General features: G+C 45.4%; 1 protein-coding gene across 1 annotated transcript in view; it reads right to left on the reverse strand.

Moving 5' to 3' along the window:
- The window catches only part of LOC142194011 (uncharacterized), a 33,585-nt gene extending 10,116 nt beyond the window's left edge, over positions 1-23,469 (reverse strand). Inside the window, exons 1-2 of the mRNA XM_075263039.1 lie at positions 23,455-23,469; positions 1,642-1,744 (exon numbers count right to left, since the gene is read on the reverse strand). Of these exons, the coding sequence (XP_075119140.1) occupies positions 1,642-1,744; positions 23,455-23,469 (118 nt within the window). The remainder of the gene's footprint in view (positions 1-1,641; positions 1,745-23,454) is intronic.
- Positions 23,470-26,898: the final 3,429 nt, after the last annotated feature.

Raw genomic sequence — 26,898 nt, forward strand, 5'->3', positions numbered from 1 at the left:
TCTATGTAAATGTTTTAGGCAGGTGTAAAAAAATGCTTCATAGAGGGGCCACACGGTGGCTCAGTGGTTAGCACTGCAGCCTTGCAGCGCTGGAGTTCTGGTGTTCAAATCCCACCAAGGGCAAAAATCCATCTGCAAGGAGTTTGTATGTTCTCCCCGTGTTTGCATGGATTTCCATCCCATATTCCAAAAAGATATACTGATAGGGAAAAATGTACATTGTGAGCTCTATGTGGGCTCACAATCTACATAAAAAAATTAAAAAAAATGCTTCATAGTAACGGACATTCACTAGTACAGGGAGTGAAGGGGATGTTGTAATAACATAGTCAGTTATTTCATACAGCTCTGCTGTCCGTCTGTCTCCCACTCTACACTGTGGTCCCCACTGATGTGCCCGTCTCCTCTTGGGGTCCTGACTGAATATACCCCTGGCTGCAGCACAATACAGCAGAGGGGGAGTCAGGGTGGAAAAAAATGCATGGTACCCCACACACTGTTAGCTACATAAGTATATGTATGGGGTAGATAAAAAAGATATGGGGTAGACAAAAAATGAACCCCAGATCGGAACCCTAAATTAATTTTAAAAAAGTGATTTAAAAATTCATAACAACCTGAAATTAAACAAAAACAATATTTGAATGGAATGGTGAATATTGTAAAAAAAAAATAAATAAAAAATAAATAAATAAAAAAAACGTCATAAGTAGTGATCAAACAGTGACTTATAACCAATAATGGGGCCAAATAAGTCCTAAGTCAGTTCCATAGAGAGAAAACAGAAAGTGAAGACGGTGATGCAAAAACAATTGCTTTTTTTTCACAAAATAGGTTTCTGTTTTCCAACAATTACAAATGCAGAGAAAATGTATAAATGAGGTATCACTGGAAAAACAGCTTCGAGAAATTTTTTAAAAAAATGTTAAAAAGCATTGCCAGAATTGATGTTTTTTTTTCTCCCTCAGAAAGAATGTAGTCAAGAACGTATAGGCAGCCCAAAACGGTGTCATTAGAAAACGCATCTCATCTGTAAAAAACAAGTCTTCCTATGGCTAGAGCGCCGGAAAAAAAAATACAGTGCAATGCAACAAGGACAAAAACAAAACCAAAATTGTCACTTTAAGGGCAAAACTGGCTAGAGAAGGAAGGACAAGGGGTTAACGGTGGTGCAAGTGTCTATCAGGTTATATCCCATATTTAGAGATTATGGGAGAAAGACCCCAGAATACAACCCCAACCCTAGCGCATTAACATCTGGGAAATGCTCAATACATCCTTGATAAATTCTTTAAGATTTTTTTTTTTTTTAAATAGGGTCACTCCATAGGGAATCCCACTTTACTGGCTCTTCAGAGGCTCTGCAAATAGGACATGGCTTCCAGAAACCAAAAATGTAAGTCTGTGCTCCAAAAGGTCCCTATATGGGGGTTAAATGGTCAAAACCGGAGCGTCTGCTGGGATAAGGCCCTTAGGGGCTGTTCACACATGGAAAATGAAGAATTCCTACTAATTTTCTGACCGCCATCACCCTGAAGAGCATCAGCGTTCTGTTTCAGCTTTCAGCAGCTGATTGGTCCCAGATGAATTCTCTCCCAATGACCCCAGCCACGTTTCCAGTGCCCACTTTCTCCTACGTACCCTCCACGAAACTAGCACCACTGTCTGGGTTAACCTGCTTGAAGATAGACTCAGCCTCCTTTTTCTGATCTTTGTCCAGGGCGTCTTGCTCTGTTTTTACCATCTACAAAAAGACATAGATATAATACAACGGGTGCAAAGGTGGTCACAATAATGGTGGGGGGTCTACAGCATAAAACATATCAGGAGAGGCTTAAAAAATATTGGTCATGCGGCAGGATTCCTTAATATAAACAAATCACTAATATATATCATGTTTAGCTGATTTATCTTCAGGCCACATGACCTCATGTGTGACGTTTCATCTGCAGGATCCACACAAACATTGAGGCCTTCAGTCGAAACGTCACTGTGGTGTGTGACCTGTGCTGAGCCATTGCCCTCTATTACATCATTTGTAACCACAAACAAGTATTCTCTAATTTCATTTATTAAACGCTTATAAAAACCCGTTTGCCTTCACCCCCTTATATTAACCCCTTCCCGCCATGGGCATTTTTCGATTTTCATTATCTGTTGTTGACTTCCTCCCCTTCCAAACCCTATAACTTTTTTTTATTTCTCCACTCTGAGTCATATGAAGTCTTAATGGGTGCGGAACCAATTGTTCTTCATGATGCCACCATTAATTATTCTGTACAATGTGCTGGGAAGGTGGAAAAAAAATTCGGAATGGGGTGGATTTGAAGAAAAACTGCATTTGTGCGACTTTCCTACGGACTTCGTTTTTACGGCATTCACTCTGCAGCCAAAATGACCTGTCACCTGTATTCTATGTTTCGTTATGATTGTGGGGATACCAAATTTGTATGGTTTTATTTACATTTTAACCCTTTAACAAAAATCTAAAACTTTGGCAATAATGTTTTTTTTCTTAAAGTCGCCATATTCTGACACCCGGAACTTTTCTATACTTTCGTGTACGGGGATGTCTAGGAAATGGTGTTCTACCATTTTGGGGAGTGTCTATTACTTTGATCACTTTTTATTTAAATTTTTATCAGAGGCAAAGCATTGAAAAAACGGTGGGTTGGCACTTTTGAACTTTTTTCCCGCTACGTTATTTATTGTATGGGACAAATATTTTTAGAGATATGTAGTGCGGGAGTTTTCGGACACAAGGATACCTAATGTGTAGGTGTTTCATAGTACTTAAGTACTTGTATATGTGTTCTAGGGAAAGGGGGGTGTTAAATGGTTATTTTTTTTTTTTACTTTTTTTGTTTTGTTTTGTATTTATTAGGACCCCCAGGGGTTCTGATCACTAGTGCAATGTATTACAATGCTAATGCGTTGCAAAAAAAACGTCATTTCTATTGCAGGTTACATAGAGTAGCCTGCAATAGAAAGCATAGAATGACAGGCTGGGAAGTCTTCACAAGGCTCCCGGCTGTCATAGGAAGGGGATGCAGGTCCCGGAGCTTGCTCCAGGTGCCTGTGATTGCCAGAAAAATGGCGGCTGTTGGTATAATGGTGCCTCAGTCAGCTTTGACTGAGGCGCCAGAGGGGCTAATGCCTGCCAACATTGTGGGCACTGACCGCAGGCATTAGCACATGGGGCTACTTCTATTAATGTCAGGAATTTGGGGTTATTAAACTAGTTTTAGTAACTCCGTGTGCTTCACATTCATAGCAATTAACCCCATCATGTCCCTCACATTAACCCCTATGTGCTTCACATAATGGTTACTGCTATGTGAGACATATGCAGGAACTAATAAAGGACCTCAATGATGAAGATAATTATTACCTCCATATGTCCCACATATCAGTAACCCTTATGTAAAGCACACAGGGGTTAATGTGAGGGACATGATGGGGTTAACTGCTATTAATGCGAAGCACATGGAGTTACTAAGCTGTAATGTACATAACTGTAACACCCCCTTTGGCCACACCCCCTGGTAGCGGGGCGTTCGGATAAGTATTAGTTGCCGTTCTACCTTGCTTAGCGCAGTGCCTCCACCCTTGTCGGTGATATTCTGGTGCTTCCGGGTTGACAGTACCTTTCTTCAGATCTCTGTCCGGGGCTTGACAAGGGAAAGCCCCGCCCACACCAACACGCCAGAGAGGATTGTGGTATAAACAAAGAAACCTTTATATGGAACTTAATAAAGTAATGATGAAGTACAATATGCAATAACATTCACAGCATCAGTAAGGTATAATACTTTAAACGATAAACCTATCTAGAAAATGGCAGGTCTATATGGCAAAGCCCAAGGACAATGTATAACAATCACAAAGCTCAGTCTTAATACAAGGCCTGTTGCCGCGGTTCTGGAAAGAATCTTCTTTCGTTGGTGCACATGAAATATGTCAGAAATGAACAATGCTCCTTTAATTCCTAGCAGGGTAATATTCCTTAGTCCAGAAGATTTGGTACACTGCAGAAAATCCAGTACTGGCTACAATCATCTATCAGCAGGCTCTATCCCTTACAATAGGACATGGCAGCACAGCAGGTGCCTGGATGCATCAAGTCTCTTTTACTCCTTCTGCAGTGCTCAGCTTAAAAAGTTATACTAGACAAGAACAACTCACTCCTGGATCATAGGATGCAGTCTAAATAAGAATGCTGGTGGTAGGTACACTTACAGTTCCAGAGGAATTAATGCTGTCCTGTCCAACAGGCTGCCAAAGGGTTAAGTCTGGAAGAAAGTTCCGGTGTAGCAGGGAGGCGCCTCCGTCGGTTGTGGAGAGTATGAATACCCTGTATTTTCGGCAAATCGTCCTGTGGAGTTGGTAACCTTTTCTCTGAAGGAATTAAATCCTCTTTCTTGTTGCTTTCAGCCTCTGGGAGCTCAGGAGATCTTATTCCTGCATCCACCTGTGATCCCTCTCTCCTGCAGACTGCCTGAGCACATGGTCTCTCCTGCCAAGCAGCCCCTCCCATCCTCCAAGGATTTGATAAACAATCACAATTGCTTTCATGCTGCATGCACAATGTTTGCAAACTGTTAACCCCTCGTTGCCTTGAACTGCACACAGGGGTTACATAACCATACTTTTTATTCACAACTAAGGATAAAAGTACGGACCCAGTGGCATGAGGGCGGCGGCTTCACACCTGCGCCCGGTCTCTGCTTTCAGGTTTCCGTCTTCTGCCCAAGAAACTGGACAGGAGATGGAAGCTGGCAGTCACTTTTTAAACCCATTCATTTGAATGAGTTTGCACAGTGTGCACTGGGGAGCGTCTTTTGGTCTGCGCAGCGATCACCCCCATGCTTAACCCCGTCCCCCCAACCACACCCCTTCCCCGCCCCCACTGGGCAATAAAAAAATTGTCTTGCTGAAACTGGTCCCTGGTGGAAAAAAGGTTGGGGACCACTGCCCTAAGGTATCCTACGACTTCCTGCTCTACCTGTGGTTCAGGGTTAGGTCGGGGCACTTATTCTCCGAACCAGAGGTATTTTTTATCACCTGCACTTGGTTCTCCCGACAGGACATCTGGATAAGATCACACAACGTCCTGTTACACACTGGCCCAGATTTACTATCATAGGTAAGACTAAACACAGAAACGTAGCACTTCTTTTTGTTTCTAACATACAGTACTTGTACAGATGCAGCCTTCAAGAACATGGACCCAAACAGGTGTCAAAAAAATAGTCAACAACTTGGTGTCCTCTCACCTTGAAGAGCTCAATGTTGCGTCTCTCAGTTGGAAGACAAGTTAAAGGGATTGTTGAGCTTCAGGCCACATCGACAGCATCAAATCTCCATCCAGGTGGTTCCCATGGGGCTTTGTGAGAATAAATTCTGAAAAGAAAGTGACAACTTGTGCCAGCGCCGCTCAGAGATACCAGATACAGAAGAAACTTGTCAGGGAGTGAGTGAAGTGAAGGGTTCTGTATATACTGTATATGTGTATATAGTAATGGGCGAGGGAGCGGAAAACATCATAAAAAAACACAATGCACACTGGTGAAAAGCAATCAATAAATCCATAAAAACTGTGATAAGGATATAAAGGTAGAAGAGAATAGATACATGACATGTAATAAACAAAAAACTTCATGCGTACTTTAACCTCTGTCCTCCATTGACTTCTGCAGACAAATAGACGTCATCATTGACCTCATTCACTTTCACTTTTATGTTTGTTTCAATTTCAATGTTTATTCCATTTCTCTAAGCTGTATTTTTTTCTTGTTACATTTGTATACACATTTGAATCATTCATGCGGGCAGTGTGCTGCAAGGACACGGACCCCGTTATAGTCTATGGGGTCCATGCGCTTTAACTGCACAGCGCTTGTAGTTGCACTTGTATTCTGTCCGGGGGGGGAGGGGGGGGGGGTCTTCATGCGGACTCCTTCTGGACGGAACACATAAGCTACTGTGAACCGGGCATGAGGCAAAAGATTTTAAATGCATTTTGCAAAAATGGTCACAATCAGGTCTTATAGGGTATATCCACACAGAGTTTTTTTGCAGGCTGATTTTGCGGCGGAATCCGCCTCAAAAATGCCTCCTATTCATTTCAATGGAAGTCAGTAGAAGTTTTTTCCTCTACTTGATTTATTCAGCTAGAGCAGGGGTGCCCGATAAGTCGATCGCGATCTACCGGTCGATTGCGGAGGACGTATGGGTCGATCGCAGGATGCAGCCTGGGATCCCTGGTATCTGCTTGTTCACAGTGCAGGATGAGAGTCGACTATCAGCCTGCGCTGTGAACAAGCACTCCGGACACTTGCAGGCCGGGCAGCAGCAGCTCCGGGGGATGAGGCCACAGCCCCAGCCTGACAGTGTTCAGAGATAACTCTCAGCCTGCGCTGTGAACAAGCAGACACCGGGGATCCCTGGGTGGCCACAGAGCGCCGCTGTCTCCTGTAATAGTACAGCGCATGTCGGGTCTGTAACTATGGCGACCACCCGGGAGCCGGGCGGCCGCCATAGCCGCCAGGTGTCTACTGCTTTAAGCAGTAGACAACCGGCTCTAATGCCTCCGATCGGTCCCCGGACCGATCGGAGGCATTAACCCCTCTGGCACCGCGATCAAAGGCGCCGGAGGCGCCATTGCATTTTGTCCGGGATCGCCGGCTCCTGGAGCATGCTCCAGGGCCGATGTCATGTTGCCATGACAGCCGGGAGCCTGTACAAGGCTCCCAGGCTTGTCTGCAAATCCTCTCTTTTGCAGGCTGGTCTATGCAGCCTGCAAAAGAGAGGATGATTTTTTGCAATGCATTGCAATGCATTAGCATTGTAATGCATTGCATTAGTGATCAGACCCCCTTGGGTTCAACACCCCTAGGGGGTCTAATAAATGCAAAAAAATAAAATAAAAAAAAAAGTAAAAAAAAATATAAAAAAATATAAAAAGTATTAAAAGTTCAAATCACCCCCTTTCCCTAGAACACATATAAAAGTAGTTAAAAACTGTGAAACACATACATGTTAGGTATCCCCGCGTCTGAAATTGCCCACTCTACAAATCTATAAAAATACTTTTCCTGTTCGGTAAACGCCGTAGCGGGAAAAATAGTCAAAATTGCCAAACCGCCGTTTTTTCACTGTTTTGATTCTGATAAAAATTTGAATAAAAAGTGATCAAAGCAATAACATTTCCCGAAAATGGTAGAACTAAAAAGTACACCCGGCCCCGCAAAAAAAGACGCCCTATGCATCCCCGTACACTTACGTATAAAAAAGTTACGGCCATCGGAATATGGCGACTTTTAGAAAAAAATTTTTTTAACACAGTTTTGGAAATTTTTTAAGGGGTCAAAATGTAAATAAAACCATATAAATTTGGTATCTCTGAAACCGTACCGAAACACAGAATACAGGGGACATGTCATTTTGGCTGCACAGTGAACGCTGTAAAACCAAAGCCCGTAAGAAAGTCGCAGAAATGCATTTTCTCTTCAAATCCACCCCATTCTGAACTTTTTTCCTGCTTCCCAGTACATTATATAGAATAAATAATGGCGGCATCATGAAGAAAAATTTGTCCCAGGAAAAATTAAGACCTCATATGGCTTTGGGAGCGGAGAAATAAAAAAGTTATGGGGTTTAGAAGGAGGGGAGTCAAAAATGAAAAACGAAAATCAAAAAATGCCATCGGCGGGAAGGGGTTAATTGCATAAAATTTAATTGAGTGTGAGGTGCAACACGGTGGCTCAGTAGTTAGCACGGAAGCTTTGCAGCACTAGAGTCCTGGGTTCGAATCCCCCCCAGGAACAACATCTGCAAGAAATTTGTATGTTCTCCCGATGTTTGCGTTGATTTCCTCCCATTCTACAAAGACATACTGATAGGGGAAAATTTTATATATGGGGCTCACAATCTACATAAGAAAAAAAAAAAAAAAAAAGGTATTTTTTTAACTTAGTGTCTAATAACAGGCCCACAAATGTTGCAAGCGTGTAAACAAGAGCCAAAATACAACTAGCTCAAGATGCCAAGGCAACAGGCATACAGAAAAAACTTCTAAAACTCCTTTTGTCTGTCTTAATAGATGAAGTTATTCAGAACTTTTTCTGTATACTTGTTGCCTTGGTGAGCCTCATCAGGATTGTTTAGATGTTCTTTTGCAAACTTCTGACTCTGAATTTTATGATGAGGAGGTAGGAGAGGTTTTCTTCCGATGACTCTTCCATGAAGGCCATATTTGTGCAGGTATCACTGAACAGTAGAACAGTGTCCCACAACTCCAGAGTCTGCTGAATCTTCCTGAAGGTCTTTTGCAGTCATGCGGGGGGTTCTGATCTGCTACTCTGGCAATCCTAAGAGCAGCTGTCTCTGACATTTTTCTTGGTCTTCCAGACCTTACCTTGACCTCCTCTGTTCCTGTAGCGGCCACTTTTTAATTACACTTTGAACTGAGGAAAGTGAAACTTGAGAACACTTTGCTACTTTCTTAAAGCCTTCTTCTGCTTTGTGGGCTCCACCACGTTCATTTTCAGAGAGCTCGGCATAATACACTGATATTGCTTACAATTACAGAGAGATGAGTTTCATCTTTAACTTTACAATGTAATCTTCAACTTGCTTAACTCTGTCATTTTGACCAGGGGGTCTAAACTTTTGCATGCCACTGCCAACTATTCACACACATACATTCATATACAATATATACACACATACACACCTGTCTACAAGTGTACAGTATTCACACCGTATATAAGACACTGTAAACAGATATATATTTATTAAATATATATATTATACCCAAAAATACACTCACATTTGGCTGACTTGCTGGGTGCAGCGGACATGGAGGAAGCTCATGTGCAGCTGTGGCCGGCAGTAGCGAAGCTCTTACATCGGAACAGACTTCCTCTTACATATTAGGATGTGCGGGATGACTCACTGCTTATCACAAAGAGGGCGAGAGGGGAAGTTAGGGCCGTAGCTGCTTGTAAGTGCCTGCAACTACATAAGTAGTGATAACCAGGCTGTGTATCTCTTAATGCTTTTATTTACTTCCTTGCTATGCATCTTCTTGTATATAGTGATATGGGCCATGCTGGTATAACCTGGGTATCTCCTGTATATAATTCTATATGTACAGCTGGTATAACTCGGGTATATACTGTATATAATTCTATATGTACAGCTGGTATAACCCGGGTATATACTGTATATAATTCTATATGTACAGCTGGTATAACCTGGGTATATACTGTATATAATTCTATATGTACAGCTGGTATAACCTGGGTATATACTGTATATAATTTTATATGTACAGCTGGTATAACCGGGGTATATACTGTATATAATTTTATATGTACAGCTGGTATAACCGGGGTATATACTGTATATAATTTTATATGTACAGCTGGTATAACCTGGGTATCTCCTGTATATAATATACTAGAGGGAGGACCCGGCTTCGCACGGGTATATTACATTTTATGTTTGTGTAGTGAAACATAAAGACATAAACATAAGAAATTTCTTAAACATAAGAAATGTCCAATTTTGCACTGGTGTATTTTGTATGTTGTTTGTGTGTATGTCCATAAGCGTCATGTGATTGTGTGTATCTCATTTTAGATATCAGTGAAAAACCTATGATCAGTTGTTATGGATACCTGGAGTAAAGCTGCATCTAATCCTTCCCCGTGTAGTACTGTGTTTAGACGCAAGTATCTAATCCTTGTTGGTGTGGTACTGTTTGCAGATGCACATATCTAATCCTCCGGCGTGTGGTACTGTGTGCAGATGTGTGTATCTAATCCTCCCCTGTGTGGCATTGTGTGAAGAGGCACGTATCTAATCCTCCGGTAAATGAAACTGTGTGCAGACGTGCATATCTAATCTTACGGCATGTGGTACTATGTGCAGATGCGCGTATCTAATCTTCTGGCGTTGTGGTATCGTGTGCAGACAGGTGTATCTAATCCTCTGGCGTGAGGTACTGTGTGCAGATGCGCGTATCTAATCCTCCCCAGTGTGGTACTGTGTGCTGAGACGCGTATCTAATTATCTGACATGTGGTACTGTGTGCAGAGGCATGTATCTAATCCTCCAAAGTGTGGTACTGTGTGAAGAGGCGCGTATCTAATTCTACGGCGTGTGGAACTGTGTGTAGACACGCGTATCTAATCCTACAGCATGTGGTACTGTATGCAGATGCATGTATCTAATCCTATAGCGTGTACATCTGTGTGAAGACGTGCGTATCTCATCATCTGGCATGTGGAACTGTAAGCAGACGTGTGTATCTAATCCTACGGCATGTGGTACTGTGTGCAGACGTGCTTATCTAATCCTCTGGTGTGTGGAACTGTGTGCAGATGTGCGTATCTAATCCTCCCTTGTGTGGTATTGTGTGAAAAGGCGCGTATCTAATCCTACGGTGTGTGTAACTGTGTGTAGACGCGTGTATCTAATCCTACGGCATGTGGTACTGTGTGCAGATGCGCGTATCTAATCCTCTGGCGTGTGGTACTGAGTGCTGAGACGCGTATCTAATTCTCTGGCTTGTGGTACTGTGTGCAGAGGCATATATCTAATCCTCCAAAGTGTGGTACTGTGTGCAGACACACGTATCTAATCCTGCCCTGTGTGGTATTGTGTGAAGAGGCACATATCTAATCCTGAGGCATGTGGTACTTTGTGCAGATGCGCGTATCTAATCCTCCCCGTGTTGTACTGTGTGCTTAGACACGTATCTAATTCTCTGGCTTGTGGTACTGTGTGCAGACACACATATCTAATCCTCACCTGTGTGGTATTGTGTTAAGAGGCACGTATGTAATCCTGTGGCGTGTGGAACTGTGTGTAGACGCGCGTATCTAATCCTACGGCATGTGTTACTGTGTGCAGACACGTATATCTAATCCTCTGGCGTGGGGTACTGTGTGCAGACGCACGTATCTAATCCTCCCTGTGTGGTACTGTGTGCTGAGACGCGTATCTAATTCTCTGGCTTGTGGTACTGTGTGCAGAGGCATGTATCTAATCCTCCAAAGTGTGGTACTGTATTCAGGCACACGTATCTAATCCTCCCCTGTGTGGTATTGTGTGAAGAGGCGTGTATCTAATCCTATTGCGTGTGGAACTGTGTGTAGACGCGCGTATGTAATCCTACGGCATGTGGTACTGTGTGCAGACGCGCGTATCTAATCCTCTGGCGTGTGGTACTGTGTGCAGATGTGTGTATCTAATCCTCTGGCATGTGGTACTGTGTGCAGATGTGCGTATCTAATCCTCTCCTGTGTGGTACTGTGTGCAGATGCGCGTATCTAATCCTCTGGCATGTGGTACTATGTGCAGATGAGCGTATCTAATCCTCCCCCGTGTGGTACTGTGTGCTGAGACGCACATCTAATTCTCTGACTTGTGGTACTGTGTGCAGAGGCATGTATCTAATCCTCCAAAGTGTGGTACTGTGTGCAGACACACGTATCTAATCCTCCCCTGTGTGGTATTGTGTGAAGAGGCGCGTATCTAATCCTACGGCGTGGGGAACTGTGTGTAGACACACATATCTAATCCTGCGGCATGTGGTACTGTGTGCAGATGTGCATATCTTATGCTCTGGTGTGTGGAACTGTGTGTAGACACGTGTATCTAATCCTATGGCGTGTATAAATGTCTGCAGACGCGCGTATGTAATCCGACGACATGTGGTACTGTGTGCAGACGTGCATATCTTATGCTCTGGTGTGTGGAACTGTGTGCAGATGCGTGTATCCAATCCTTTGGCATGTGGTACTGTGTTCAGACGCATGTATCCAATCCCCCGGGGTGTGGTACTTTGTGCAGACACGTGTATCAAATCCTTCAGTGTGTGGAACTGTGTGCAGAAGCGCATATGTAATCCTCTGGTTTGTGGGACTGTGTGCAGACGCGTGTATCTAATCTTCTGGAGTGTGACACTGTGTGCTGATCTGTGTATCTAATCCTCTGATGCGTGTATCTCAGTTTGGATATCAGTGTTGTATTGTGCATGTGGAGTGACCGTGTGTATTGCAGTTGGAATATGAGTGAAAGACTTGCAGGTTTGTATTGGCTAAGGGGGGGGGCACTGTGTTTGGAATGCTGTATCTCAGCAACGGTACGTCCGAGTGAGTTGGAGTCTCGTCTTAAACCTTCCCGGATACCTGAAGTATCTCTGTACCAAATTTGGTGAAGATCGGTCCAGCCGTTTGGTTCGCATTAGAGCACAGACAGACAGACAGACAGATAGACAGACAGACAGAAATTCATTTTTATAATATAGATATGTACAGCCGGTATAACCTGGGTATACACTGTATATAATTGTATATGTACAGCCGGTATAACCTGGGTATCACCTGTATATAATTATATATGTACAGCTGGTATAACCTGGGTATATACTGTATATAATTGTATATGTACAGCCGGTATAACCTGGGTATCACCTGTATATAATTATATATGTACAGCTGGTATAACCTGGGTATATACTGTATATAATTGTATATGTACAGCTGGTATAACCTGGGTATATACTGTATATAATTGTATATGTACAGCTGGTATAACCTGGGTATCACCTGTATATAATTATATATGTACAGTTGGTATAACCTGGGTATCTCCTGTATATAATTATATATGTACAGTCGGTATAACCTGGGTATATACTGTATATAATTCTATATGTACAGCCGGTATAACCTTGGTATATACTGTATATAATTATTTATGTACAACTGGTATTCTATTCTTGCACGTATATATTGATATGACCATGCTTGTGACAACAAAGGAAAAGTCTTTTTGCAGTGATGTTAGTAACAGTTGCAGCCATTGTGCAGTCCCAACATTCAAAAGTCTACCAGGAGCAGAACTAGGGGAAGTTCGCGGGGCGCAGGTTGTAGACAGTTCTGTTGGTATCGGCAGCAGCAGTTACATGCAGGAATTTTTTTTGTACATTGTCAAATAAAAGATCCATGGCAGTTTGCAAGATCTAGCAGAAACCTAGCCATGGCCATGTAGGAATAAATGTAGGAATGACATCTCTACGTACTCACATGAGAAGGCATCACCATAATAAAAAAGATTTGGCAGAGGCAATGGCAGGGGAAGTGATCAAGACTGTTCTACTTCTCCCTATGATCTATCTTGTAGGCAGGCCACATCTACACCTTGCACATGATTGTTATTATCATCATCATCACCAACTGTTTCTCCTACCCCTCTTCTTCAACGCCAACAGCACTCATCCATAAGGGAATATGCGCTCAGGTGTGCAGCTCAACTCACACATGGCCAACCTGCTGGCAGTGCAGTTGCTGCCTTACTGCTTAGTTTTGTTGCAGCGGCTCGCTACGTTGGGCCTTAGCTTTAAAGATGCTGGAACATGTATGTGAGCAACAGTAGGCGGTGCTTGATTATTACATACAGCTGGCCACAGGGCCAATGTGCTATTTTGAGATGCGTCATTGCAGGTTCATAAGGAAAGTGTGTTAGCTTCTCAAGCCCTTTGAAGGGGCCACCAAATTTTTCAGTAGGCATGATTGCATCATCGGCAATGTCATCACTTTATTATAAATGTAATAAAGTATCTATATATTATACTTTAAAAAGTTTGGGCACACCTTCTCATTCAAAAAGTTTTCTGTATTTTCATGACTATATAATTGTAGATTCACACTGAAGGCATAAAAACTATGAAGTAACACATGTGGAATTATATACAAAAAAGTGTGAAACAACTGAAAATCTGTCGTATATTCTCGGTTCCTTTTGCTTTGATTCCTGCTTTGCACACTCTTGGCATTCTCTTGATGAGCTTCATGAGGTAGTCACTAGAGATGAGCGAACAGTGTTCTATCGAACACATGTTCGATCGGATATTAGGCTGTTCGGCATGTTCGAATCGAATCGAACACCGCGTGGTAAAGTGCGCCATTACTCGATTCCCCTCCCACCTTCCCTGGCGCCTTTTTTGCTCCAATAACAGCGCAGGGTAGGTGGGACAGGAACTACGACACCGGTGACGTTGAGAAAAGTAGGCAAAACCCATTGGCTGCCGAAAACATGTGACCTCTAATTTAAAAGAACAGCGCCGCCCAGGTTCGCGTCATTCTGAGCTTGCAATTCACCGAGGACGGAGGTTTCCGTCCAGCTAGCTAGGGCTTAGATTCTGGGTAGGCAGGGACAGGCTAGGATAGGAAGGAGAAGACAACCACAACAGCTCTTGTAAGAGCTAAATTCCAGGGAGAAGCTTGTCAGTGTAACGTGGCACTGACGGGCTCAATCGCCGCAACCCAGCTTTCCCAGGATCCTGAATGGAATACACTGTCAGTGTATTCCCGTATACCCGATATATACCCCCGATACCCGTTCCAACGGTGTGCCCCCCCACCTTCACCCCAGAAATACCCTGCAAGTCCCCTAGCAATAGAATTGGGGCTATATACACCCACTATTTTTGCTACTGCCATATAGTGCCATTGTCTGACTGGGAATTCAAAGAATATATTGGGGTTACGTGCACCCACAATTTTTACTACTGGTATACAGTGGCAGTTTCTGACTGGGAATTCAAAGAATATATTGGGGTTATAAATACCCTCATTTCTTGCTACTGCCATATAGTGCCAGTTTCTGACTGGGAATTCAAAGAATATATTGGGGTTATAAATACCCTCATTTCTTGCTACTGGTATATAGTGCCATTGTCTGACTGGGAATTCAAAGAATATATTGGGGTTACGTGCACCCACAATTTTTACTACTGGTATACAGTGCCACTTTCTGACTGGGAATTCAAAGAATATATTGGGGTTACAAATACCCTCATTTCTTGCTACTGCCATATAGTGCCAGTTTCTGACTGGTAATTCAAAGAATATATTGGGGTTACGTGCACCCACAATTTTTACTACTGGTATACAGTGCCATTGTCTGACTGGGAATTCAAAGAATATATTGGGGTTATAAATACCCTCATTTCTTGCTACTGCCATATAGTGCCAGTTTCTGACTGGTAATTCAAAGAATATATTGGGGTTATAAATACCCTCATTTCTTGCTACTGGTATATAGTGCCATTGTCTGACTGGGAATTCAAAGAATATATTGGGGTTACGTGCACCCACAATTTTTGCTACTGGTATATAGTGCCAATTTCTAACTGGGAATTCAAAATGCGCAAGGCTCCCGGAAAGGGACGTGGACGAGGCCGTGGGCGAGGTCGGGGGAATGGTTCTGGGGAGCAAGGTAGCAGTGAAGCCACAGGGCGTCCCGTGCCTACTCCTGTGGGGCAGCAAGCATTGCGCCACTCCACAGTGCCAGGGTTGCTTGCCACATTAACTAAACTGCAGGGTACAAACCTTAGTAGGCCCGAGAACCAGGAACAGGTCTTGCAATGGCTGTCAGAGAACGCTTACAGCACATTGTCCAGCAGCCAGTCAGACTCTGCCTCCTCTCCTCCTATTACCCAACAGTCTTGTCCTCCTTCCTCCCAAAATTCCCAAGCTTCACAGAACAATAACCCCAACTGTCCCTGCTCCCCAGAGCTGTTCTCCGCTCCTTTCATTGTCCCTCAACCTGCCTCTCCACGTCACGATTCCACGAACCTAACAGAGGAGCATCTGTGTCCAGATGCTCAAACACTAGAGTCTCCTCCATCTCCGTTCGATTTGGTGGTGGATGACCAGCAACCCACCCTCATCGACGATGATGTGACGCAGTTGCCGTCAGGGCATCCAGTTGACCGGCGCATTGTGCGGGAGGAGGAGATGAGACAGGAGTTGGAAGAGGAAGTGGTGGATGATGAGGACACTGACCCGACCTGGACAGGGGGGATGTCAAGCGGGGAAAGTAGTGTGGATGTTGAGGCAAGTGCAGCACCAAAAAGGGTAGCTAGAGGCAGAGGCAGAGGTCAGCAGCTTAGGCGAAGCCAGGCCACACCCGGAATCTCCCAAGATGTTCCAGTTCGTACCCAGCCCCGAAAAACTCCCACCTCGAGGGCACGTTTCTCGAAGGTGTGGAGTTTTTTCAAGGAATGCGCCGAGGACAGATATAGTGTTGTCTGCACAATTTGCCTCTCGAAATTGATTAGGGGCTCTGAGAAGAGCAACCTGTCCACCACTTCAATGCGCCGTCATTTGGAATCCAAGCACTGGAATCAGTGGCAGGCAGCAACGGCAGGACAAAGGCCGCCTGCCGTTCACGCCACTGCCACTGCCTCTGCCACTGCCTCTGCCTCTGCCACTGCCACTGCTGACTGTGCTGGCGATGCACTCCAGAGGACGAGCCAGGACACCACTTCATCTGCCTCCGCCACTTTGTTGACTTCTCCCTCATCCTCCCCTGTTCCTGTCTTATCTCCTTCTCCTGCACCATCAAAGGCACCATCAGGCGCTTCTTTACAACAACCCACCATCTCTCAGACATTGGAGCGGCGGCAGAAATACACTGCTAACCACCCACACGCGCAAGCCTTGAACGCCAACATCGCTAAACTGCTGGCCCAGGAGATGTTGGCGTTCCGGCTTGTTGAAACTCCCGCCTTCCTGGACCTGATGGCAACTGCGGCACCTCGCTATGCCGTCCCTAGCCGTCACTACTTCTCCCGGTGTGCCGTCCCCGCCTTGCACCAGCACGTGTCACTCAACATCAGGCGGGCCCTTAGTTCCGCGCTTTGCACAAAGGTCCACTTGACCACCGACGCGTGGACAAGTGCATGCGGACAGGGACGCTACATTTCACTGACGGCACACTGGGTGAATGTAGTTGAGGCTGGGACTGCTTCCCAAACTGGCCCGGTGTACCTCGTCTCCCCGCCTAACATTCCTGGCAGGGACACGAGAAGAACACCCCCCTCCTCCTCCTCCTCTACCGCCTCCTCCTCCGCCACCGCCTCCTCCTCCGCCACCGCCTCCTCCTCCGCTGTTAGATTGACCCCAGCTACGAGTTGGAAACGTTGCAGCACTGGCGTTGGTAGACATCAGCAGGCTGTGCTGAAGCTGATCAGCTTGGGGGACAGACAGCACACTGCCTCCGAAGTGAGGGATGCCCTCCTCGATGAGACGGCAATATGGTTTGAGCCGCTGCACCTGGGCCCAGGCATGGTCGTTTGTGATAACGGCCGGAACCTGGTAGCAGCTCTGGAGCTTGCCGGACTCCAACATGTTCCATGCCTGGCCCACGTCTTCAACCTAGTGGTGCAACGTTTCCTAAAGAGCTACCCCAATGTTCCAGAGCTACTGGTGAAAGTGCGGCGCATGTGCGCCCACTTTCGCAAGTCGACAGTAGCCGCTGCTAGCTTAAAATCTCTCCAGCAACGCCTGCATGTGCCACAACACCGGCTTTTGTGCGACGTCCCCACACGCTGGAACTCAACGTTTCAGATGTTGAATAGAGTGGTTGAGCAGCAGAGACCTTTGATGGAATACCAGCTACAAAACCCTAGGGTGCCACAAAGTCAGCTGCCTCAGTTTCTCATCCATGAGTGGCCATGGATGAGAGACCTTTGTGACATCCTACGGGTGTTTGAGGAGTCCACAAGGAGGGTGAGCTCTGAGGATGCGATGGTGAGCCTTACAATCCCGCTCTTGTGTGTTCTGAGAGAATCCCTGATTGACATCAGGGATAACTCAGATCACACAGAGGAGTCAGGGATAGCATCCGATCCGTCACAGCTGGAGAGTAGGTCCACACATCTGTCCGCTTCATCGCGTTTAATGGAGGAGGAGGAGGAGGAGGAGGAGGAGGAGGAGGAAGAAGAATTGTCCGATGATGTGATGGTGATACAGGAGGCTTCCGGGCAACTTCGAATCGTCCCATTGTTGCAGCGCGGATGGGTAGACATGGAGGATGAGGAGGAAATGGAGATTGAACTTTCCGGTGGGGCCAGAGGAGTCATGCCAACTAACACTGTGGCAGACATGGCTGAGTTCATGTTGGGGTGCTTTACAACCGACAAGCGTATTGTCAAAATCATGGAGGACAACCAGTACTGGATCTTTGCTATCCTTGACCCCCGGTATAAAAACAACATCTCGTCTTTTATTCCGGTAGAGGGGAGGGCCAATCGCATCAATGCTTGCCACAGGCAATTGGTGCAGAATATGATGGAGATGTTTCCAGCATGTGACGTTGGCGGCAGGGAGGACAGTTCCTCCAGTAGGCGACCAAGTTCTCACCGGTCCACACAAACGAGGGGCACACTGTCTAAGGTCTGGGACACCTTGATGGCACCCCCTCGCCAAAGTGCCGCCACAGAGGGTCCTAGTGTCACCAGGCGTGAGAAGTATAGGCGCATGTTGCGGGAATACCTTTCCGACCACAGCCCTGTCCTCTCCGACCCCTCTGCGCCCTACACGTATTGGGTGTCGAAGTTGGACCTGTGGCTTGAACTTGCCCTATATGCCTTGGAGGTGCTGTCCTGTCCTGCCGCCAGCGTCCTATCTGAGAGGGTGTTCAGTGCAGCCGGTGGCATCATCACTGACAAGCGCACCCGTCTGTCAGCTGAGAGTGCCGACCGGCTCACTTTGATAAAAATGAACCACCACTGGATAGAGCCTTCATTTTTGTGCCCACCTGTGTAAAGCACCCCAACATGAAACTCCATGTCTGTACTCAACCTCTCCAATTCCTCCGCATCCTCATACTCATCCACCATAAGCGTTGCACAATTCTGCTAATACTAGGCTCCCTCCAACATGATTTCCCCCAACTCTGCTGGTTAGAGGCTCCCTCCACCCTGATTTCCACCAACTCTGCTGGTTAGAGGCTCCCTCCACCCTGCTTTCCCACAACTCTGCTGGTTAGAGGCTCCCTCCACCATGAATTTGCCCAAACTGGGCTGGTTAGAGGCTCCCTCCACCATGAATTGGTCCAAACTGGGGTTTTTAGAGGCTCCCTCCACCATGAATTTGCCAAAACTGGGCTGTTTAGAGGCTCCCTCCACCATGAATTGGTCCAAATTGGGGTTTTTAGAGGCTCCCTCCACCATGAATTTGCCCAAACTGGGCTGGTTAGAGGCTCCCTCCACCATGAATTGGTCCAAATTGGGGTTTTTAGAGGCTCCCTCCACCATGAATTGGTCCAAATTGGGGTTTTTAGAGGCTCCCTCCACCATGAATTGGTCCAAACTGGGCTGTTTAGAGGCTCCCTCCACCATGAATTGGTCCAAACTGGGGTTTTTAGAGGCTCCCTCCACCATGAATTGGTCCAAACTGGGCTGGTTAGAGGCTCCCTCCACCATGAATTGGTCCAAACTGGGTTTTTTAGAGGCTCCCTCCACCATGAATTGGTCCAAACTGGGGTTTTTAGAGGCTCCCTCCACCATGAATTGGTCCAAACTGGGGTTTTTAGAGGCTCCCTCCACCATGAATTTGCCCAAACTGGGCTGTTTAGAGGCTCCCTCCACCATGAATTGGTCCAAACTGGGTTTTTTAGAGGCTCCCTCCACCATGAATTGGTCCAAACTGGGGTTTTTAGAGGCTCCCTCCACCATGAATTGGTCCAAACTGGGGTTTTTAGAGGCTCCCTCCACCATGAATTTGCCCAAACTGGGCTGTTTAGAGGCTCCCTCCACCATGAATTGGTCCAAATTGGGGTTTTTAGAGGCTCCCTCCACCATGAATTGGTCCAAACTGGGGTTTTTAGAGGCTCCCTCCACCATGAATTTGCCCAAACTGGGCTGTTTAGAGGCTCCCTCCAGCATGAATTGGTCCAAACTGGGGTTTTTAGAGGCTCCCTCCACCATGAATTGGTCCAAACTGGGGTTTTTAGAGGCTCCCTCCACCATGAATTGGTCCAAACTGGGGTTTTTAGAGGCTCCCTCCACCATGAATTGGTCCAAACTGGGCTGGTTAGAGGCTCCCTCCACCATGAATTGGTCCAAACTGGGTTTTTTAGAGGCTCCCTCCACCATGAATTGGTCCAAACTGGGGTTTTTAGAGGCTCCCTCCACCATGAATTGGTCCAAACTGGGGTTTTTAGAGGCTCCCTCCACCATGAATTGGTCCAAACTGGGGTTTTTAGAGGCTCCCTCCACCATGAATTTGCCCAAACTGGGCTGTTTAGAGGCTCCCTCCACCATGAATTGGTCCAAACTGGGTTTTTTAGAGGCTCCCTCCACCATGAATTGGTCCAAACTGGGGTTTTTAGAGGCTCCCTCCACCATGAATTGGTCCAAACTGGGGTTTTTAGAGGCTCCCTCCACCATGAATTTGCCCAAACTGGGCTGTTTAGAGGCTCCCTCCACCATGAATTGGTCCAAATTGGGGTTTTTAGAGGCTCCCTCCACCATGAATTGGTCCAAACTGGGGTTTTTAGAGGCTCCCTCCACCATGAATTTGCCCAAACTGGGCTGTTTAGAGGCTCCCTCCAGCATGAATTGGTCCAAACTGGGGTTTTTAGAGGCTCCCTCCACCATGAATTGGTCCAAACTGGGGTTTTTAGAGGCTCCCTCCACCATGAATTGGTCCAAACTGGGGTTTTTAGAGGCTCCCTCCACCATGAATTGGTCCAAACTGGGCTGGTTAGAGGCTCCCTCCACCATGAATTTGCCCAAACTGGGCTGTTTAGAGGCTCCCTCCACCATGAATTGGTCCAAACGGGGGTTTTTAGAGGCTCCCTCCACCATGAATTTGCCCAAACTGGGCTGGTTAGAGGCTCCCTCCACCATGAATTGGTCCAAACTGGGCTGTTTAGAGGCTCCCTCCACCATGAATTGGTCCAAACTGGGTTTTTTAGAGGCTCCCTCCACCATGAATTGGTCCAAACTGGGTTTTTTAGAGGCTCCCTCCACCATGAATTGGTCCAAACTGGGTTTTTTAGAGGCTCCCTCCACCATGAATTGGTCCAAACTGGGGTTTTTAGAGGCTCCTTCCACCATGAATTGGTCTAAACTGGGGTTTTTAGAGGCTCCCTCCACCATGAATTTGCCCAAACTCTGCTGGTTAGAGGCTCCCTCCACCATGAATTGGTCCAAACTGGGGTTTTTAGAGGCTCCCTCCACCATGAATTGGTCCAAACTGGGCTGGTTAGAGGCTCCCTCCACCATGAATTTGCCCAAACTGGGCTGTTTAGAGGCTCCCTCCACCATGAATTGGTCCAAACGGGGGTTTTTAGAGGCTCCCTCCACCATGAATTTGCCCAAACTGGGCTGGTTAGAGGCTCCCTCCACCATGAATTGGTCCAAACTGGGCTGTTTAGAGGCTCCCTCCACCATGAATTGGTCCAAACTGGGTTTTTTAGAGGCTCCCTCCACCATGAATTGGTCCAAACTGGGTTTTTTAGAGGCTCCCTCCACCATGAATTGGTCCAAACTGGGTTTTTTAGAGGCTCCCTCCACCATGAATTGGTCCAAACTGGGGTTTTTAGAGGCTCCTTCCACCATGAATTGGTCTAAACTGGGGTTTTTAGAGGCTCCCTCCACCATGAATTTGCCCAAACTCTGCTGGTTAGAGGCTCAATCCACCCTGATTTTCAAAACAAATGTTGGTGCCAACCTCAACTTACTACAAGGGCCAAATTCACTGCTGATGACAAGCTCTCCTCACTGCAAGTGCCAAATACACATGTTTCAAGGTGTTTTCCTACTGTCAGAGAGGTGGTATTGAGTGTGTAAAGTGTGTAGTTGTTAGGCTGTGATGTTGGAGTAATAGAGGGTCTTTGGTGTGTTAGATGCCCCCAGACATGCTTCCCCTGCTGTCCCAGTGTCATTCCAGAGGTGTTGGCATCATTTCCTGGGTTGTCATAGTGGACTTGGTGACCCTCCAGACACGGATTTGGGTTTCCCCCTTAACGAGTATATGTTCCCCATAGACTATAATGGGGTTCGAAACCCGTTCGAACACAAGAACAGTGAGCGGCTGTTCGATTCGAATTTCGAACCTCGAACATTTTAGTGTTCGCTCATCTCTAGTAGTCACCGGAAATGTTTTTCACTTCACAGCTGTGCCCTGTCAGGTTTAATAAGTGGGATTTCTTAACTTATAAATGGGGTTGGGACCATCAGTTGTGTTGTGCAGAAGTCAGGTGGATACACAGCCGATAGTCCTACTGAATAGACTGTTAGAATTTGTATTATGGCAAGAAAAAAGCAGCTAAGTAAAGAAAAACGAGTGGCCACCATTACTTTAAGAAATGAAGGTCAGTCAGTCAGAAAACTTGGGAAAACTTTGAAAGTGTCCCCAAGTGCAGTTGTGCTACAAAAAAACTGGCTGACATGAGGACCGCTCCAGGAAAGGAAGACCAAGAGTCACCTCTGCTGCGGAGGATAAGTTCATCCGAGTCACCAGCCTCAGAAATCGCAGGATAACAGCAGCTCAGATTAGAGAGCAGGTCAATGCCACACAGAGGTCTAGCAGCAGACACATCTCTACAAGAACTGCTAAGAGGAGACTTTGTGCAGCAGCCGGCCTTCATGGTAAAATAGCTGCTAGAAAACCACTGCTAAGGACCGGCAACAAGCAGAAGAGAACACAAGGAATGGACATTAGACCAGTGGAAATCTGTGCTTTGGTCTAATGAGTCCAAATTTGAGATCTTTGGTTCCAACCAACGTGTCTTTGTGCGATGCAGAAAAGGTGAACAGATGGACTCTACATGCCTGGTTCCCACTGCTAAGCATGGAGGAGGAGGTGTGATGGTGTGGGAGGGGCTTCGCTGGTGACACTGTTGGGGATTTGTTCAAAATTGAAGGCATACTGAACCAGCATGGCTACCACAGCATCTTGCAGCGGCATGCTATTCCATCCGGTTTGCGTTTAGTTGGACCATCATTTATTTTTCAACAGGACAATGACCACAAACACCTCCAGGCTGTGTAAGGGCTATTTGGCCAAAAAGGAGAGTGATGGGGGGCTACACCAGATGACCTGGCCTCCACAGTCACCAGACCTGAACCCAATCCAGATGGTTTGGAGTGAGCTGGACCGCAGAGTGAAGGCAAAAGGGCCAACAAGTGCTAAGCATCTCTGGGAACTCCTTCAAGACTGTTGGAACACCATTTCAGGTGACTACCTCATGAATGCCAAGAGTGTGCAAAGCAGGAATCAAAGCAAAAGGTGGCTACTTTGACGAACCAAGAATATAAAACAGATTTTCAGTTGTGCCACACTCTTTTGTTAAGTATATAATTCCACATGTGATACTTCATAGTTTTGATTCCTTCAGTGTGAATCTACAATTATATAGTCATGAAAATACAGAAAACTCTTTGAATGAGAAGGTGTGTCCAAACTTTTGGTCTGTACTGTGTGTGTCTAGTTATGTTTTAATTTTTGTGTGTATTGTTGTAGTGGAATTTTCACTTCAGTAGGTATGTGCTAAACTAGTATATTTCCCATGTAAAGTAATAATAACGAGCCATCTGAAGCCCAGGTAACACGGGAAGGATAAAGTCACAGGTCTTACCTCAATTGTGGTCATTCTAGGTAACAAATACGTTTTGCAGACAGTGCAACTCTGGATAATCTGAAAGCATGCTGATCAAAAAATTATAACAGTCCTCTCAAAGGTGGGAGGTTATAGAAAGTAGGTAGGCGTGAAGGGGTCCATAAAAAGTCATGAGGCACAGGAGCTCTTGGTCAGATTTTGGAAATACTATTTAAAGAAGATTTTTCATGTCCTAATGAATATGAGGTTTTATATACCGCTAGAAAGCCGACTGTGCTGAATTCAGTGATTTCCGCCATCTTGTTAGTGAGACTTCTGGCATTAGTATCCATGTATTTTATATGTTCTTATCCCTAATCCTTCTCTCCATGCTGACTGTCCTCAACCCAACCCCCGCTCCACCCCCAGTTATAGTATTAAGCCCTAGTACCCCGTCCACACTATCTTGCCCTCTACATCTGTTATTCCCCACCTCCATTTCTAGTCTTTCCTGCCACCGCCATCTTTTGATTTTCATTTTTATTGCCTTTCAAAAGCCGTAACTTTTTTTATTTTCCATCTATAGAACTTTATGAGGTCTCAGTTTTTGTGGGGCAAATAGTACTTTGTAATGGTACCATATAATATTCCATATGATGTAAAGGGAACCTGAAAAAAAATCAGAATGGGGTGAAATTAGAGAACATCTGCTTTTGCTTGACTTTCTTAAGGCTTCCTTATTAAGCCGGATTCACACAGAGTTAATGTAGATGGTGAGCCCCACATAGAGCTCACAATGTACATTTTTCCCTATCAGTAGGTCTTTTTTTTGGAATATGGGATGGAAATCCATGCAAACACGGGGAGAACATACAAACTCCTTGCAGATGGTTTTTTGCCCTTGGCAAGATTTGAACACCAGGACTCCAGCGCTGCAAGGCTGCAGTGCTAACCACTGAGCCACCGTGTGGCCCCCAATATGTATTTAGTTTTATGGACAGATTAAATGTTAACTTTTAATTCAACCTTTTAAATCAGATCCCTTATTGGACTGCTGGATTATTGAGGTAGTTTGTTCCTTTGCTGCACACTTTGCTTCCGGCTGAGGAAACGCATATCCGAGTACCAGAGGTGGATTATACTTCTTGGACTGTATTACAAATGAGTTTGGGCTGTGTGTTGCCATATTGTTGTTTGTTTTGGATCCCATAATAGTCTGGGGTCTGCGGGCGTATCACATTTTTAGCAGACGGGCTCTCCATCCTTTGGGTCCCCATGCGGACCGATCTGAATGACAGAGACAAATGCTAGTGTGGACCTAGTGTAAGTAGGCTACTCCATGAACATCAACTGCTCCATGAACATCAACTACTCCATGAAATCTGGTGTATATGATGCTAGAAATCTATATCTGGCTTAGATTTCTCTCCAGTCACATGGCCCGGCAGCGGGTTCACCTCATTTATTAGGACTGCTCCTCATCACAAATAAGATGCCCCCTAGTCTGCATACATGTCTCATATTGTTGACTATTTTTAATACACTAAGCACCGCCATGTTGACGTGTTTTACGGATTCCAATATCATGACCATTGAGAACACAGTGACTATTTGAGGATCTTCGTTGGGCTGTGCCGCACTTTAAAGGGTGAAAAATGCCCTAGAAACGGCAAGATAAAAATGGCAATGTGTGTTCAGGGCTTTATATTTAGTAATACAGACTAACCTGTAATATCTTCTCATCTTCTCAATAGAACAGGATTGGATGTGACATATTAAGAATATGTAGAAAAGACACAGCGTCACATGGGTTAAATCCTCTTTATTATATTTGCGGCACAACTAATAATTGTGTCCTCAGGAAACCTCACATTCTGGTGACATTTCTATGGAGTTTAACCTCGACCACATGGTAGAACTGGAATGCCTGTATAATGTATTAAATTTTTTATACTACGGGGTCCACTTCTCACGGCTTCCTCAGTTCCGTCTTCTTCTCCCTCTCTTTTCCTGTGTAAGGAGACAATGGACACTTAATCACACATGACACTAAATCTTCCTTCCTGATCTATCAATAATATCTCATTACTAGCCCCTTCCCATTGATGGCATTTTTTGATTTTCGTTTTTCGTTTTTGACTCCCCTCCTTCTAAACCCCATAACTTTTTTATTTCTCCGCTCCCAGAGCCATATGAGGTCTGAATTTTTACGGGACAAATTTTTCTTCATGATGCCACCATTAATTATTCTATATAATGTACTGGGAAGCAGGAAATAAATTCAGAATGGGGTGGATTTGAAGAAAAAATGCATTTCTGCGACTTTCTTACGGGTTTTGGTTTTACGGCGTTCACTGTGCAGCCAAAATGACATGTCCCCTGTATTCAGTGTTTTGGTACGGTTCCAGGGATACCAAATTTATATGGTTTTATTTATATATTGACCCCTTAAAAAAAATCCAAAACTGTGTTAAAAAATTTTTTTTCTAAAAGTCGCCATATTCCGACGGCCGTAACTTTTTTTAATACGTAAGTGTACGGGGATGCATAGGGTGTATTTTTTTGCGGGGCCAGGTGTACTTTTTAGTTCTACCATATTTGGGACATGCTTTTGCTTTGATCACTTTTTATTCAAATTTTTATCAGAATCAAAACAGTGAATTAATGGCGGTTTGGCACTTTTGACTATTTTTCCCGCTACGGCGTTTACCGAACAGGAAAAATATTTTTATAGATTTGTAGATCGGGCGATTTCCTACACGGGGATACCTAATATGTATGTGTTTCACAGTTTTTAACTACTTTTATATGTGTTCTAGGGAAAGGGGGTGATTTGAACTTTTCTTTTTATATATTTTAAAAAAATAAAATAAAAAATTCTGCATTTATTAGACCCCGTAGGGGTGTTGAACCCCAGGGGGTCTGATCACTAATGCAATGCATTACTATGCTAATGCATTGCAATGCATTGCAAAAAAATCATCCTTTCTTTTGCAGGCTGCATAGACCAGCCTGCAAAAGAGAGAATTTGCAGACAAGCCTGGGAGCTTGTACAAGGCTCCCGGCTGTCATGGCAACGTGACGTCGGCCCTGAAGCATGCTCCAGGAGCCGGCGATCACCGGCAAAATGGCGGCGCCCATGCGCCGCCGGGAAAATGGCCCCTCCGGCGCCTTTGACCGTGGCGCCGGAGGGATTAATGCCTCCAATTGGTCCCCGGACCGATCGGAGGCATTAACCCCTCCGGCGCCACGGAGCTTAAAGCAGTAGACACCCGGCGGCTATGGCGGCCGCCCGGCTCCCGGGCGGTGGCCATAGTTACAGACCCGACATGCGCCGTACTATTACGGCGCATGTCGGGAAGGGGCTAGAATAAATGTGTTTATTGGATCTACTCCCCACGTGTCCAGGACGCCAATCCACGCTAAGTCTGATACACTTTGGAAACATGAAATCTCCTGTCCTAAGCAGCGCCGCACCTGCCA

This window comes from Leptodactylus fuscus, chromosome 2 (assembly GCF_031893055.1).
Source record: "Leptodactylus fuscus isolate aLepFus1 chromosome 2, aLepFus1.hap2, whole genome shotgun sequence".
Lineage (NCBI taxonomy): Eukaryota > Metazoa > Chordata > Amphibia > Anura > Leptodactylidae > Leptodactylus > Leptodactylus fuscus.